The sequence below is a fragment of the Schistocerca piceifrons genome, chromosome 11 (assembly GCF_021461385.2).
Source record: "Schistocerca piceifrons isolate TAMUIC-IGC-003096 chromosome 11, iqSchPice1.1, whole genome shotgun sequence".
NCBI classification, from domain to species: Eukaryota; Metazoa; Arthropoda; class Insecta; order Orthoptera; family Acrididae; genus Schistocerca; species Schistocerca piceifrons.
Window position 1 is genome coordinate 85954699 of NC_060148.1, and position 16375 is coordinate 85971073.

Here is a 16375-nt window from a genome sequence, read left to right on the forward strand (position 1 = left end):
CAGTACGGCGCCTTAAATACTCCTACTCATGGAGCCTGAGGAGGATGTGATGGCGCCGAGTTGCGTCATAGCCCTTATGATCAAAGAAAACCACAACAAGAGGATGGCACTGGAAAGAAGGCCTGCTGAACTGCAGTTTTCAGTTAATGCAGATGATCGATCAGAGATCGTCCCTCCTCAAAGCCGCACCAGTAACGAGATAAAAATGTGACAAGATTAGAAGACCCAACTGAGCAAATGGGTCACCATCCATTCTAGTAACTTGGAGGGGTCACTGGTCAGACTGATTGGCCGGAAATTAATAAGGGACGCCAGATCCTTGCCAGGGTTATGGACTGGACCCACAACAGTGTCTCTTTACTGAGAGGGGAAAATGCCTTGGAGCCAAATACAGTTACCGTATTTACTCGAATCTAAGCCACACTCGAATCTAAGCCGCACCTGAAAAATGAGACTTGAAATCAAGGAAAAAAAATTTCCCGAATCTAAGCCGCACCTGAAATTTGAGACTACAAATTCAAGGGGAGAGAAAAGTTTTAGACTGCACCTCCAAATCGAAACAAAGTTGGTCCATTGCAACATGAGACACGTTTTAGAATGAATGGATGAAGATACAGCTACAGTAGTTTGGTTCGAGTTGTAAGCTCAGCATTTAAGCTTTACCAGGTAGCCATTGCTATGCGTCAGGCGTTCCGTCCGTATTTATATGGGTACCCTTACTTTTTCACGTGCTTTGTCTGGTTCAAATTGATTGCTTATTTTGCTATGATCTGATAAGTGCCGTTCTCTTCGTTATAGGTGTTTATGTCACTCTAAGCTGAAAATGCATTATTGTACTGTGTCATGCACTGTTTGTCGCATTCTGATAATGAGTGTTTACGACCTGTCGCCGCTCGCGCCATGGCTTGCTTTTGTGCGCGCTACCACTGCAATCCAACTGCGGCTAGCCTTAAAATTTTCAATTTTTTGCTCTCTAGCAGTTTCATGCGCCTTAATTTTTAAAATTTCGGCGTTCACAGGCAGGAATTTCTGATGCTGTTCCTTAACAAATTCATTTAAAATCACTTTTAGTGTATGATATTCGCCACACATTGGCCCACTAAATGCTTTTCTGCTACTTGATCATCCAAATAATTTGTCTCTCTGCCGTCACCATCGCCTGACGTTTCTCTCATCAATCCAGTATCGCAGACCTGCAGCACTATTAGAACTTTGTTCCGCAAACTAAATTTGGCACTATAATGAAAACACTTCATTATGGTTCACTAACACCAACAAGTACTTCACAAACTTCCATGAAGCAATAGGTGCCACTACGTGAAATCTTAGTCAGCCCCAGCGTATCAACTCGTGCAACGATCGTAAAGCCTTGTGGATTGTTGGTATTTTTATGTAAATAAATTTATTATTGTTGCTGCAAATATTTGAAAGGCTGCTACATTCGGAGACGAACAATACGGAATTTCTATTTACTTTGTTGGATAATGTATGAAAATGCAGTGTTCGAAACTTGGGGCGGAGAAAAAAAGCTCGTCTTCTACCTTTCTTTAAATTTATTTATTGACGCAGAGGTTTTGGCGCCAGTATATATATTTGTGTCTGCAAAGCATGCCTGTGTAGAGCTACATATTTTCGACGGCAGACGTTGGTTGTGGCGGCTCCTACCAACATTTTTCAGAACTTTCACTTACTTTGCATTCGATTCTAACCTGCAGGTGGTTTTTTGGATTACAAAAACTGGAAAAAAAGTGCGGTTTAGATTCAAGTAAATAAGGTAAGCACCTGGAGAAGATTTCAGCGCTGTTGAAGCAATTAGTTATGGATGGGATCAGGCCCAGGAGCTGAATCATGAGAAGAAGAGGGGACCAGAAGAAGCTTCCATTCAGTATAGTGTGCATTGTAGGATTCCACTTGACAAGGCACCAAACATATGTGGAAAACTTCAGCCCGCTGTTTCTGGAGGAGGAAGGCACTTGGATACTAGGTTTATAAAACATTCCCGCTTGCTCTGTTTGATTAAGTAACAGGCTTCAGTGTGGAGACATTTAAACGTAATAAGACCGGCAGAGGACAGATACCGCTCGAGATGTTGCAAGGCGCGACAATTGCAGATAGCAGTGGCAATGGTGTTGTTCCACCACAGAACTGGCAATGGTGAATGGGCCCGGTCAAGTGGGGAACAGCAATGCCGGCAGCCCGGATTGTCTTATCAGATAGATTATGGACGACGTCATCAATAAAACCTGACAATGATGATGATAACGTGACTCGGAAGGTATACAGAGGCCATTCAAGCATGATTGAAAGCACAGTGGGGTTACCTGGTCATCAGGAGGCAGAAAGGGAACAAGAGAATCAACGAGCCACTGCCACAGAGGTCATCATGTGGCAACCAGTGTAAGGATAAAACAAGGGAAAGAAAGACAGCGAAAGATCAGTGGCAAAAAAAAGTGCCGTATCCAGCACTAAAATGAGTAAAGAACCATGATTAAGAAGGCATTGATCTTTTTTTTTTGCAAGAAATCGGTCACGAGAAGCCCCGACTCAAAAAAAAACAAACACTGAAGCTCTGTTCAACAAAGGGCGATGGGCATTAAAATCCCCAAGAAGAAGGATGGGAGGGAGGGAGTGGAAATTGCTGAAGTAGGGCAGTTAGGGCAACAGGTGTAGGTGGCCTGCCAGAGGGAGATAGAGATAGCAAACCTCGACTGCAGAGTCCAAGTGGACCCGGACGGCAACTCCTTCCAATGAGGTACGAGGGTGGATACAGGTACTGACAATATCTGTACAGACACCACTGGAAGCCTTCAAAGGGCTGACCTGGTTCCAACAAAACACGGAGCCAATGAAGCGTTGGTGATGGAGCATTAGTAAAATGAGATTCCTGCAGAACGACACAAGCTACCAACTAAAACACAGTAAGGGATTATAACTTTGGGATGCAACGGTAGTATCCATTTCAGTTCCATTGCATAAACACGGAGCAGATATCCAAATGGGAGGTGAATGGGCTTGAGAGAACCATGCTGCTGGGTCACCACACACACACACACACACACACACACACACACACACACACACTCACTCACTCCCTGGCAGCTATGTGACAGTCTTTTTATTGTGCCTAGCAGCGACTCAGCATCACCGCCATATGATGAGTAGCAACTACCCTTTCAATAATACACACACACACACACACACACACACACACACACACACACAAACACACACACTCACTCACTCACTCACTCCCTGGCAGCTATGTGACAGTCTTTTTATTGTGCCTAGCAGCGACTCAGCATCACCGCCATATGATGAGTAGCAACTACCCTTTCAATAATAGTATTTTTAATCAAACATGTTAAACCTACATGTTTAGGCACAGTCATACAAGTACTCACTGAACTGTACAACCCCACCTTGCTAAGTTGTGCATTAGTGGGAATATATTACTGTTCTGTGACATAAAACTTCACAGTCTGCAGCATTTACTTTTAAATAAAGTGGATATTAAAGTCACCAAAAGTGCTACTGCAGAAGTCTACACATTATATTTATAGTGCAGCAAATAATAGTTTCATTTACTTTCTCTGCAGTGCACTGAAAATGCCTTAAACTTTTTTTTTTTTTTTTTTTTGCAGGAAACAAAGATTTCAATTGCAAAATAGGAGCAATTTGTAATCACTTCTGTAAAATAAACAGAATCGAAGTAGCAACTGAGGAAGTAATATTGGGAATACAATACTTTAATAAACTAACAAAGTTTCATATTTGGATGGGGGGGGGGGAAGGGGTGGTATAGGTGGGGGGGGGAAGGGGTGGTATAGGTGGGGGGGGGGGGGGGAAGGGGTGGTATAGGTGGGGGGGGGGGGGAGGGGGGAGGCTGCACACTACCAGGCTTTCAGGTACGTTCACTGAAGCTCATGCCAGAATACCTGTCACTGTTTTGAAATTAATTTCCAATGAGTACTGTAAAGTTAAGTGTAGATCCCCAAACAGGATCTACCATATTTGATGACGCCTATCAAAGCAAACACGAAAGGTCACATTGCCCCAGACACACATTCACACAATGTGTTCTACAGCCACTTCAGAAAGGTGGTGTGAGAGGTACATGATTCTCCAGTTTACACAAGGGAGTAAATGAACATGTTTTTATTAACTGCCATTAATCTGCTAGAGTTTCCACAAAATTAGTATAAGTACAAATAAACATCAAGAAATTAGCAGGAAAGTCGCTACAGTGACAAAAGACAGCCAGTTTCCCTATTGTATTAGCTATCCATTGTTTATCTGCTATTACAGCTTGATTAATACGAGGGCCATCCAAGAAGTACCCAACCTGACATATAAATAGTGATCATTGTTTTAAACAAATGACTACAGTGGAAACTACCAACATTATAAAGCTCAAGTTTGAAGTTTAACAATGCTCTGTTGTTCCATATTTGTGTGGCAGCCTTCAATAGTGAATGCTCTCAGAAAATTTAGGAAAGTGGATGAACTTGTCATTGTTATGTGATAACACTACCTTCATTTGAAAGGTCTTAGTCTAACTAATATTAAAGCTGAGCTATTTTCTACTGGGGGCATCTGCTCCTTCATTTACTACAGTAAAATATTTGGTGGCAGAGTTTACACAAGGCCACACAAGTTGCCAAGACGAACAGTGCAGTGGTAATCGCGAAAGCATTACGGAGATGATAGATAAACTCCAGTGGAAGACTTTGCAGGAGAGACGCTCAGTAGCCCGGTACGGGCTTTTGTTGAAGTTTCGAGACCATACCTTCACCGAGGAGTCAAGCAGTATATTGGTCATGAGGATAAAATCAGAGAGATTAGAGCCCACACAGAGACATACCGACAATCTTTCTTTCCACAAACAATACGAGACTGGAATAGAAGGGAGAACCGATAGAGGTACTCAAAGTACCCTCCGCCACACACCGTCTGTTGGTTTGCGGAGTATGGATGTAGATGTAGGTGTAGACCAAATGAGGTGACCACACCAGAAATTGTGTAGAACAGCCACAACTGAAATTGCACAAACTACCAAACACCATATGCATTTCAAAAAGTGCTGTATGTACATCACATACTGACTGAAAACTTGGACATTAGAAAGCTGTGTACAAATTGTGTGCCACGTCTACTCACAATGGAACAAAACTGCATCACCACGAACTCAGTCGAGTGTTTGGCAATGTTTTGCTGCAATAAAGCCAAATTTTTATGTCTATTCATAATTTATTATGAATGTGGGTTCATCACTTCGCATCTGGTACAGAGGAAGAGTCAAAACAGTGGACTGAAAATGGAGAATCAACTCCAAAGAAGACAAGCAGTTCCGTCAGCAGGCAAGGTCATGTAGTCTTTTTTTTAGATTCCTATAGGATAATTTGAATTGATTATCTTAAAAAAGGAAAAGCAATCACTTGTGAGTAATGTGTGAACTTATTGCAGCATTTTAGTGATGAAATGAAGCAAAAATGGCCACATCTAGCAAAAAATAAAGTTTCTTTTCGTCATGACACTGCACCAGTTGACACATACATTATCTTGATGGGTAAAAACAATGAGTTAAAGTTTGGATTACTTTCTCATGCACCCTAGACATAACATTTAGCCTCTTCTGTTTATTTTGTGTTTACAAACTTGACGGAATGACGTGGTTGTGAAAGATTTGCTAAATTTGAAGAGGTGGAGCCTGCAGGTGAAGGTTATTTTGCAGTGCTCGACAATTCTCACTATAAATGGGGTCCTGAGATATTAAACACATTTGGAAAAAGGGTACCACACTGAAAATGGGCTATGTAGAGAAATAAGATGTTTTTTCCCCAAAATGTTTGTGTTTTGTTTGTCAAGTACTTCTGGGAAGCCCTTATACACTGAGATGATGAAAGCCATGGGGTAGTGATAAGCATACGTAAAGATGGTGGTAGTGTCGCAAACACTAGATATAAAACGGCAGTGTCTTTTGCACTCAGACAATACACGTGAAAATGTTTCCAATGTGGTTATGGCTTCACAATGGGAATTAACAGACTTTGAATGCAGAATGATAGTTGGAGTCAGACACACAGGCCATTCCATTTCAGAAATTGTTACAGAATTCAATATTCTGATTCCACAGCATCAGGGGTGTGCTGAGATTACCAAGTTTCAGGCATTGTCTCTCACTGTGGACAATGCAATGGTTGACAGCCTTAATTTAATGACCAAGAGCAGCGGTGTTTGCACAGAGTTGTCAGTGCTAACAGACAAGTAACACTCTTTGACATAACGTCAGAAATCAATGTGGATTGTGTCACGAACATGTCCTTTAGGACAGTGTGCCAAAATTAGGCATTGCAAAATACTAACATGAGTTCTTTACAGATGAATGGAAAAACTGGTAGAAGCCAACCTCGGGGAAGATCAGTTTGGATTCCGTAGAAATGTTGAAACACGTGAGGCAATAATGACCCTATGACTTATCTTAGAAGCTAGATTAAGAAAAGGCAAACCTACGTTTCTAGCATTTGTAGACTTAGAGAAAGCTTTTGACAATGTTGACTGGAATATTCTCTTTCAAATTCTGAAGGTGGCAGGGGTAAAATACAGGGAGCGAAAGGCTATTTACAATTTGTACAGAAAGCAGATAAGAGTTGAGGGGCATGAAAGGGAAGCAGAGGTCGAGAAGGGAGTGAGACAGGGTTGTAGCCTATCCCCAATGTTATTCGATCTGTATATTGAGCAAGCAGTAAAGGAAACAAAAGAAAAATTTGGAGTAGGAATTAAAATCCATGGAGAAGTAATAAAAACTTTGAGGTTCGCCGATGACATTGTAATTCTGTCAGAGACAGCAAAGGACTGGGAAGAGCAGTTGAACGGAATGGACAGTGTCTTGAAAGGAGGGTATAAGATGAACATCAACAAAAGCAGAACAAGGATAATGGAATGTAGTAGAATTAAGTCGGGTGATGCTGAGGGAATTAGATTAGGAAATGAGACACTTAAAGTAGTAAAGGAGTTTTGCTATTTGAGGAGCAAAATAACTGATGATGGTTGAAGTAAATAGGATATAAAATGTAAACTGGCAATGGCAAGGAAAGTGTTTCTGAAGAAGGGAAATAAGTTAACATTGAGTATAGATTTAAGTGTCAGGAAGTTGTTTCTGAAAGTATTTGTGTGGAGTGTAGCCATGTATGGAAGTGAAACATGGTCAATAAATAGTTTAGACAAGAAGAGAATAGAAGCTTTTGAAATGTAGTGCTACAGAAGAATGCTGAAGATTAGATGGGTGGATCATATAACTAATGAGGTGGTACTGAATAGAAATGGGGAGAAGAGGAATTTATGGCACAGCTTGACTAGAAGAAAGGACTGGTTGGTAGGACATGTTCTGAGGCATCAAGGGATCACCAATTTAGTATTGGAGAGCAGTGTGGAGGGTAAAAATCGTAGAGGGAGGCCAAGAGATGAATACACTAAGCAGATTCAGAAGGATGTAGGCTGCAGTACGTATTGGGAGATGAAGCAGCTTGCACAGGATAGAGTAGCATGGAGAGCTGCATCAAACCAGTCTGTGGACTGAAGACCACAACAATAACAAGCTATGACAGCTGATGACCAGTGTGAGTGCCTTTGCTAACAGCTCAGCATCACCTGCAGTGCTTGTCGTGGGCTCATGACAGTAGCGGTTGGACCTTAAGATGATTGTAAAGTTGTGGCTCGGTCAGTTGAGCTCCAATTTGAGTTGGGAAGAGATGACGGTAAGATTCAAGTGTGCACAGAGCCCACGAAGCTATGGACTCACATTGTCAACAGACTCGGTGGTGGCTCTATAATCGTGTGGGCTAAGTTTACATGGAATGGACTGGACCATCTGGTCCAACTGAACTGAACATTGACTGGACACGGTTATGGTTGCCTACTTGGAGACCAGTTGCAGCAATTCACAGGCTTTATGTTCCCAAATAGCAATGTCATGTCACTGGGCAACAATTGTTTACGACTGGTTTGAAGAACATTCTTGACAAATCGAGTGAATGATTGGCCACCCACATCGCCCGACATGAATACCATCCAACATTTATGGGACATTATCGAGATGTCAGTTCACACACAATATCCTGAATTGGCAACACCTTCGCAATTATGGATAGCTACAGAAACATCACGGTTCAATATTTCTGTAGGGGACTTCCAATGGCTTATCGAGTCCATGCCACATCGAACTGCTGCAATACCCGGGCAAAAGGAGGTCCCATGACTTATCACCTCAGTATATTTACAAGAGTACACTCGAGAGGCAACTCCCATGAAAAAAATTAAAGCCAATGTACAATGAGCACTGCTGTCATCTCTGCTACTTGTGGAGCTTTCAAACCTCCAAACAGATTTTCAGAAAATCTGTGGGTCATGTGGTTAACACGCAATATTTTTCATTTTCTTTCGGCTCTGCAGGGATTCTGAATTGCAATAAATGCTTTTTACTGACGAGAATCTTCCAAAAAGAAATTTACCAACTTCAGAAGCTGTGGCACAGAACAGACATTTACTATTTGCCCTTCTTTTTTTTTCTTTCTTTCTTCTTTACTGCTGTGGAGGAACGAAGAATCATTTTAGCACGACTTTTATAAAACCGAGTGGCCTACCTTGCAGTATAGTACATGGTACAGCAAAAGTACTTACAGTAGCCTCTGCTCTATCCTGCTCACCCTTTTCTTTCAGCTCTTCCTTAATCTTGCTAGCACATTCCAAAACAGCTGATGGGTCTTTGAGAACCTGAAAAAAGGGTGAAATAGAGGTATATTTGCAACATCTCTCAGCTTGAAGTCTGGTGGTCACTGGGTGGCAGAATGAACAGGGGGTAAAACAAGATGAAAAGAAGTAAGATCATTAAAGTTATATCAGTGTGAACTGTTACACACACACACACACACACACACACACACACACACACACACACACACACACACACACACACACACACACACACACAGAGAGAGAGAGAGAGAGAGAGAGAGAGAGAGAGAGAGAGAGAGATGCCCCCAGTCTTGTATGTGCCTATCCCTTACTTAATTTGCATTTATCACAAGTCTCTCACCCAGTGCAAAGTCACAACTGACAAGAAAAGAAATGCATTTGACTCCTGTATAGATGAAAAGTAAAAAAGCAGATCCAGAAAATTACAGACCCAGCCTTAATGTTAGTATGCTGCACAATTCTTGAAAATAGTCTAACTTCGAATATAATAAATTTTCTCGATACAGAAAAGCTTCTGTCCCCAAATCAGTATGGATTTAGAAAGCATTGCTCGTGTAAACCTCAGTTTTCCTTTTCCCTACATGATACCCTACAAACTGCGGACAGAGGCTAACAGGTAGATTCAATATTCCTAATTTCCGAAAAGCACTTGGCACAGCGCCCCAGTGCAGTCTGTTAACACAGGTATGAGAATAGGAATATATTACCAGATATGTGAGTGGCTGGAAGACTTCTTACCTAATAGAACCCAGTATGTTGTCCTCGATGGTGAGTGTTATCAGACAAGAGTATCGTCAGAACTGCCCCAGGGAAATGTGATAGGACAACTATTATTTTCTATTCCCTTTGTATAGAAAAAGTTGCCAACCCAAACTCTGAATATGACATGTGTGACGGGAGCTTCTGAATAAAAATCAAAAGAGGGCCCCACTCGTGGATATGATGGCGGCAAGCTTTGTAATAGATCTTATTAGGATTTAAAAAAAAAAAAAAAAAAAACTGTGACAAGATGATGGGGGCTGGGAAAAGGCCTGCCGAACTGTGGTTTCCAATTGAAGCAGATGATCGATTGGAGACCATCCCTACTGAAAGCCACACCAACAACGAGACAGAAGGTCCCAAGATTCGAAGTCACGAGTGAGTCGATGAGCCGCCATCTGTTCTAGTAAATTACAGGGAGCATTGGCCAGGGGCTGACTGGTCGGTCACTATCGAGGCAAGCGGATCCTTGTCGGGCTTATGGACTGGAACCAGAACAGTGTCTCTCCACTGAGAGGGGAAGATGCCTTTAAGCCAAATGTGGTTCAACACCTGGTGGTGGTTTTGGCACTGCGAAGGGCTGAGGTGTTGAAGCAATTGGTTATGGATGGATTTAGGGCTAGGAGCTGAATCATGGAAAGAAGAGGAAACCAGAAGCAGCTCGCATTCAGTAAAGTGTACGCTGGAGGATTCTGCTTGACAAGAGGTAAAACAAATGTAGAAAGCTTCAGTCCGGAAGGCAGCTGGATACCAGGCCGACATCAATGCCATTGCAAAATGGGTCAAGGGTGTTCCATGAAAACTGATGGATCTGTACACAGGCAACCTGGAATGGCAAGGTCTGGAATTTATGACTGCCACAGACAACCTTGGAGGGTGTGGTGTGTAGCACACACAAGTGATGAAGGGACAGAACAACCTAGAGAAGAGAAAGTGTTCCCAACACACCCACTTGCTCTGTTTGATTAAGGGACGGGCTTCAGTGCGAAGACATTTAAACATAATAAGACCGGCAGAGGACAGGTGCCGCATGAGACGTTGCAAGCCACGACGACGATTGCCGATAGCGGTGGCAATGGCCGAGTTCCACCTCGGAACAGGCCAACAGCAAACGAGGCCTGTCAAGTGTGAAACGGCAATGTTGATTATCTTACTGGACAGATCATGGGCGACTCCATCATTACAACCTGACAAAAAAAAGGTGGCGACCCAACCTATGAGGTATATTAAGGCTGATCAGCATGGTGGAATGCCCAGTGGGATTACCTGATCATCATGAGGCAGGAAAGGAACAAGAGAATCAACGGGAATTTGTGTGTGTGTGTGTGTGTGTGTGTGTGTGTGTGTGTGTGTGTGTGTGTGTGGTTTGGGAACGTATGGGCGCCCAGTGGCGAGGTTATCAGCGCCCTGACATCGATGAAAACAAACGAAAACTGTCGTAAACGCATGCACACGAAACGACCACACAATGACTATCGCACAGGCATTCTCACATGCATTAAAACCAGTGAGGAGACAAGATAGCTAATAAAGAAAGTAAAAGAGGGAAAACAAACCACAAAAGAGCTAAAAGAACAGCACAGGGAAATGAGACTGGCTCACCACTTACGAAAAAATTTGGGTGAGCCAACCACCCCATTGACACATTAAAAATATCTCCTCAAAATCTTGCTAAAAATGTGGGACAATTCACAGAACTTTAAAACCCGAACCACATTCATTTGAGCATTGCACAAAATAGACTGCAGATCTGCCGGCAAATCTGCTGCAGTCCGCTGGTCAGCAAATAAAATGTAGTCACTATCACAGACGTCATAGAGTGGCGACCAGTGTAAGGAAAAAAGAACGGAGGGAAAGTGAGTGAAAGATCAACAGCAACGAAAGTGCCCCGAAATGAGTAGGGGAAACACCATTTTCTGCAAAGAACTGGACAATGAGGAGGCACGAATAGGTGAAAAAGCACTGCCTCACAACAGGAGACGGGTATTAAGAACACTGAGGAGGAGGAGGAGGAGGAGGAGGAGAGGGAGAAATTGCTGGAGGGCAGATAGGGCAGCGAATGTAGATGCCCTGTAAGGGGGGAGACAGAGATGGCAAGTCGTAACATAGTCCAAGTGGGCCTGGACGGCAACAGCTTTCAATGAGGTACAATGAGGGATCCATGAACTGACAATATCTGCACAAGCCAATGTGCAGACACCAATGGAAGCCCTCAAAGGGCTGACCTGTTTCCAACAAAGCAGGCAACCGACGAAACGTTGGTGAGTGAGCATTAGTAAAATGAGATTCCTGGAGAACGACACAAGCTACCCCGTAAAACACAGTAAGAGTGTGTAACTTTGGGAGGCGACGGTAGTTCCTTCTTCCTCTCTTTTATAGATCAAGGAGGGCAGAACAGGGAGGGAAAGCAGGTTACTGAAAGAAAACAGAAAAAGGGAGGGTGACCTTGGGGTGCACAGGCTGTGTGTCCAGTGCCCGATTTGTAGTAGCAGGCCTCCAGCCTGAGAGACACGAGGGGGAGTGGTCTCACGAGGGCCGAAGAAAGGGCGCACTTCTCCAGAACCAGAGAGGAGGAGTGGGACATGGAGGGCATTAAGGGGGGGGGGGGGTGCAGGAACTGCAGGGAGGGGGAGATGAGAGGGGGGCTGGACTGGGATAAGGAAGAGGGAGGAGGAAGGAATGTAACAAAGGTAGAAGTCATCAACACAGGGATAAGTCTGTCATATTTTTGACGAGCTTCAGTGTAAGATAAATGATCAAGAGACTTCACTCCTGCATTTTCTTTCACTTCTTAAAAGATGGGAAATCTGGTGAGCATCGAGAGTGATGGTCGAGACAATTAACACACACGGGTGGCGGTGCACTGGGGGTTCCGCTCATTGAGTGGGTGTCCACATTCACCGCACGGAGGGTTCGCCATACATCGGGAAAACATGTGCCCGCTATGCAAACACCAAAATCACTGCACAGGTGGTGGAACAAACGGCTTCATGTGAGCCAGTATCGGTTCAGTTGTTTTACGACCTTCCTGTACATGTCAAATTAAATGAACACCCCAGAGTTCATCAGCTTAAAGGATGTGCTCCCTATGAAGAATGGCACTCTGAACCACATTCAAAGACTGGTCAGGGGAACGGACACCAGGACACTGCCAAGATGATCACAAGCACAAAGGGATCAACAGTAAACTGACTGCACCTTACTGAGGGACTCCACTTCACCACACTTCTCTTTGATATTTTCCACAACTACGGCTCTTTGATGGTGAAGGTGTCCCCATCCGTGCTAGTGCAGACTAGGTAGTGGGAAAAGCGTTTCACCCCAAGCCGGTGAGCCTGGCCGTCCTCCCAGGGTGAAGCAACAGAAGGGAAGGCTGTAGAGTCATAAGAAGCACCATTCAGGGTGTATACACGGACAATACATTTTCTCCCGGGTGAAAACATGCGTTTTCCGTGTTAAGTGACAGTATATTTTCCCTAATCAATCCTTTGAATGGTTATGGTTTTATACACGGGCGTAGAATTTCCCAGCACTTTAGAAAATGAAACTCTGGGAAAAAAGACACGTTTTGGAAATATCTTTGATTTGCAGCAAAATGTACGCTGCGTATTTTCGTGCTACGAATGTATACATTGGAATTCCACCAAACAACGCATGTTACTTTCTGAATCATTGAAATTGAGATTGCGATGCACGTCTGTAAGTCAGTCATAGCTCATGTCACGTGATCTCGCCAGCTGATGGCAGCAAATATTCAGAGCGTAGGACACGTGATGTAGTCAGCCAACAGCAACATCACTGTTAAGTAGCACGAACACACAAACAGGGAAAGTTAATAGTTTAAATTAATATACATAGTGTCGCTACAATAAAAGCAAAGCTTTCACATATAATATTGGTCTCCACGGTTAATAAGCTGCAAGAGAAGCTAAGCTTTCACATATAATGTCGTTCTTTTTTGCACATGTAGCACTTAAGATATATCACACAAATGTGCCAGTAAAAGTTTTAATGATGAAATAAGTGTCTGAGCTTCAGGGTTTGAAATTCTTCTAAACGGCTCGTCATTAAAGAGTTGAATTTAAATGAGAGTCAAACGCTCTGTGATTTAATAAATTCATGGTACATTCTCACACATAGTTATGTAAAAGGATATTTACTTTGAAAGTAACGCTTGTCAAACGACCATTCGCAATGTTTTCCCGCGACCTGTTAGAAATAGGTTCGTTTCAGCAGTTGCCAGAGAGCGCAGAAAACAGGTGACATCGCGCTTGAGCAGCTATCGTGACGTAGGAAGCCCGTATGTACGTACGTGTACAATATTAAAACATCATAAATTATGTCATAAAAGAAACAAGACATCAGAGGGTACTCCAAGAGCATTGGAATTTCGTGGACCACACCAAAATGTGCACATTAAAAGTGCCACATTCCTGTAGCCAGAAGCGGGTGACTCTACAACTCAAACATGACTCAACTGCGCATGCACACAAGCACGAGCCCGCTCTTAACTCTAAAACGAATCTAATGTAAACAGTTGTGACTTCACGCTCATCAGAGACAATTTGTTGTTATGAAGCATTGCATAGTCTTCCAAAAGCCTTTGACACATTTTGCTGTTGGCAGATGCTTGCACGAGCACTGTGTGTCGTCGTTGATATGGCGCATTTCCTTTGCAATGTAAGTTATTTTTGTTTTTTTTCTGTCATTTATGTTTTATTGTTGAAGTATTATTCTGCAGTAGCAGGATACAGTAATATACTTTGATAGAGTATCGGTTCTTACCAGTCAAAATTACAAACATTTAACTGAAAACTACAACATTGAAAAATTCCCGGAATTCTAAAAAATTCCCAGGATTTTCCCGGATCTCCCGGTTGTCCCGAGGCGTATACACCCTGAGCATTAAATGATCCATTACCAACCGAAGACCCGACCGTAGAAGAATGGACAGTTTCTTGAAGCTTAATACATTTCACAAACTTAGCATCTGTCTCGATACCACGCACTCCAATCAGTGCCTCTTCCCATGAGCACCACCCAGCCACAGCACCAGAAGTTCCAATGCTGCAGAATGACAAGCAACCACCCCTAGGAATCCACAGGGATGGCAACAGCTCAGAAGTGCCATCCCACTGCTGTCAGGGGGGTCAGCCAGATGCGTAGGCCTACATAACGGCCCATGACACGGACTGGCCACACATGCTGGTGGTCTAGTGGGGCAGAGCAAAAGGACAGGGGAAGGACAGGGGGAGGGGAATCCATGCCATGGACACTAGGTAGGGATTCTTCTCGAAATAACATTACAGAAAGAAAATTTAGAAGTGGAGGTCAAAGTCCAAAGGGGTGCAAGAAACACCAGAAAGGAAGGATGGAAAGGAATAAAACTGCAAGGAATACAGGAAACCAGGGTGATAGTTAGGTCAACTTAAGTATGAACAACAATAAAGAGGAAGGAGGGGCAGCAGGGAAGGAGTGATGATGTACAGGGAGGGGCATAGGGAAGGAAATACAGCCCGGGAAGAAAGAATGGGCTGCAAAAGCTCGGCAACCCATGCGCGCCTCGTATGAGCTCACAACAGAACTGTGAGGCCCCTGGGGGATAGGTGACTAAGAATCCCACACGTGAAGTTTCATTTAGTTTGTACCCCCCTCATCACTACTTCAGACACCTGTCATTAATGTTTGTTTATATCGAACTGTATAACATGAGCCTTTTAAGCTATTTGCTGTTTACCAGATGTAAACCAGGTGCCTTGTTCTCCTGCCATGGTACGGTATTAGTGTGTTTGGCTCGTTTATCAATCTAATAGTGTCATCAGGACAAACAGTTTTTGAAGAGGTCTGCAATGCCTGGATAAACCATTTATGTATGGCAAAAAGAGGAGAGGGCTAAGAACCAAAATTTGCTGGACACCATATTTAATGTTTCCCCAGTACAAACTTAGTCTTATTCCTGTGGCTAGGTCACAGAAAATGCCCGAACAGAAATCATCCTTATTTAATTTTATCAGAACTGAGTTTGTAAGGTCACACACTTTTGTATCTGTAAAGAAGCACTTATGGAAGTAAAACTGGTTTCAATGATATCTCTAGTAGCAGAGTTGTCAAAACTGATGTCTGCTGGTGATGTATGTAATATCTGTCTAAGTAAAACTAACAAATGTGTTTTTGATGACCCCATTTCTTTTCTCCTTTTGTTCCCAGAAACCTAATTTAGTGGACAATGATTTGTCATTATCAGTGAGATAAGCATCATTTGTCTTAACAAGTTTATTTTGTTTCATGGCCCATAAAGCTCCAAATCGTCTTATCAATCATGTACGAGAGGGGACCCAAAAATAACCGGAATTTTTTTCTAGAAAGCATATACTTTATTGTTTTCAAATACAACCTTAATCTCCTTCGAAGTACTCTCCATTAGCATTAATACAATTGTCCAAACGTTCATTCCAGTTTTCGAAGCACCTTTTAAATTCGTCCTCTTTGATACCTGCTAGCACTTTCATGACATTGCGTTTTACGTCTTCCACATCCGCAAGTCTCTCTTCATCCTCGGGAATAGGAAGAAGTTCGAGGGTGCTAAATCTGGCGAATAGGAAGCATGGGTCAAGGTAGTAGTCTTTGTTGAGGCCAAAAACTGGCGAACACTGAGAGCCGTGTGCGAGGGAGTGTTGTCGTGATGCAGGAACCACACGCCGGAATCCCACAAAGCCGGACGTTTTCGCAACAAACTTCTGCGAAGCTGCTTCATAACCTCCAAATAGAATTGTTGGTTTACTGTCTGGTTTTCAGGGACAAATTCAGAGTGTACGATCCCTTTGACGTCAAAAAAAACAGATCAACATCGCTTTCACATTCGATT

General features: G+C 43.0%; 1 protein-coding gene across 1 annotated transcript in view; it reads right to left on the reverse strand.

The window, feature by feature from the left end:
* LOC124719729 overlaps positions 1-16375 on the reverse strand; it is a 173880-nt gene that overhangs the window by 140596 nt on the left and 16909 nt on the right. The window contains exon 4 of the mRNA XM_047244931.1: positions 8677-8769. Within this exon, the coding sequence (XP_047100887.1) occupies positions 8677-8769 (93 nt within the window). The remainder of the gene's footprint in view (positions 1-8676; positions 8770-16375) is intronic.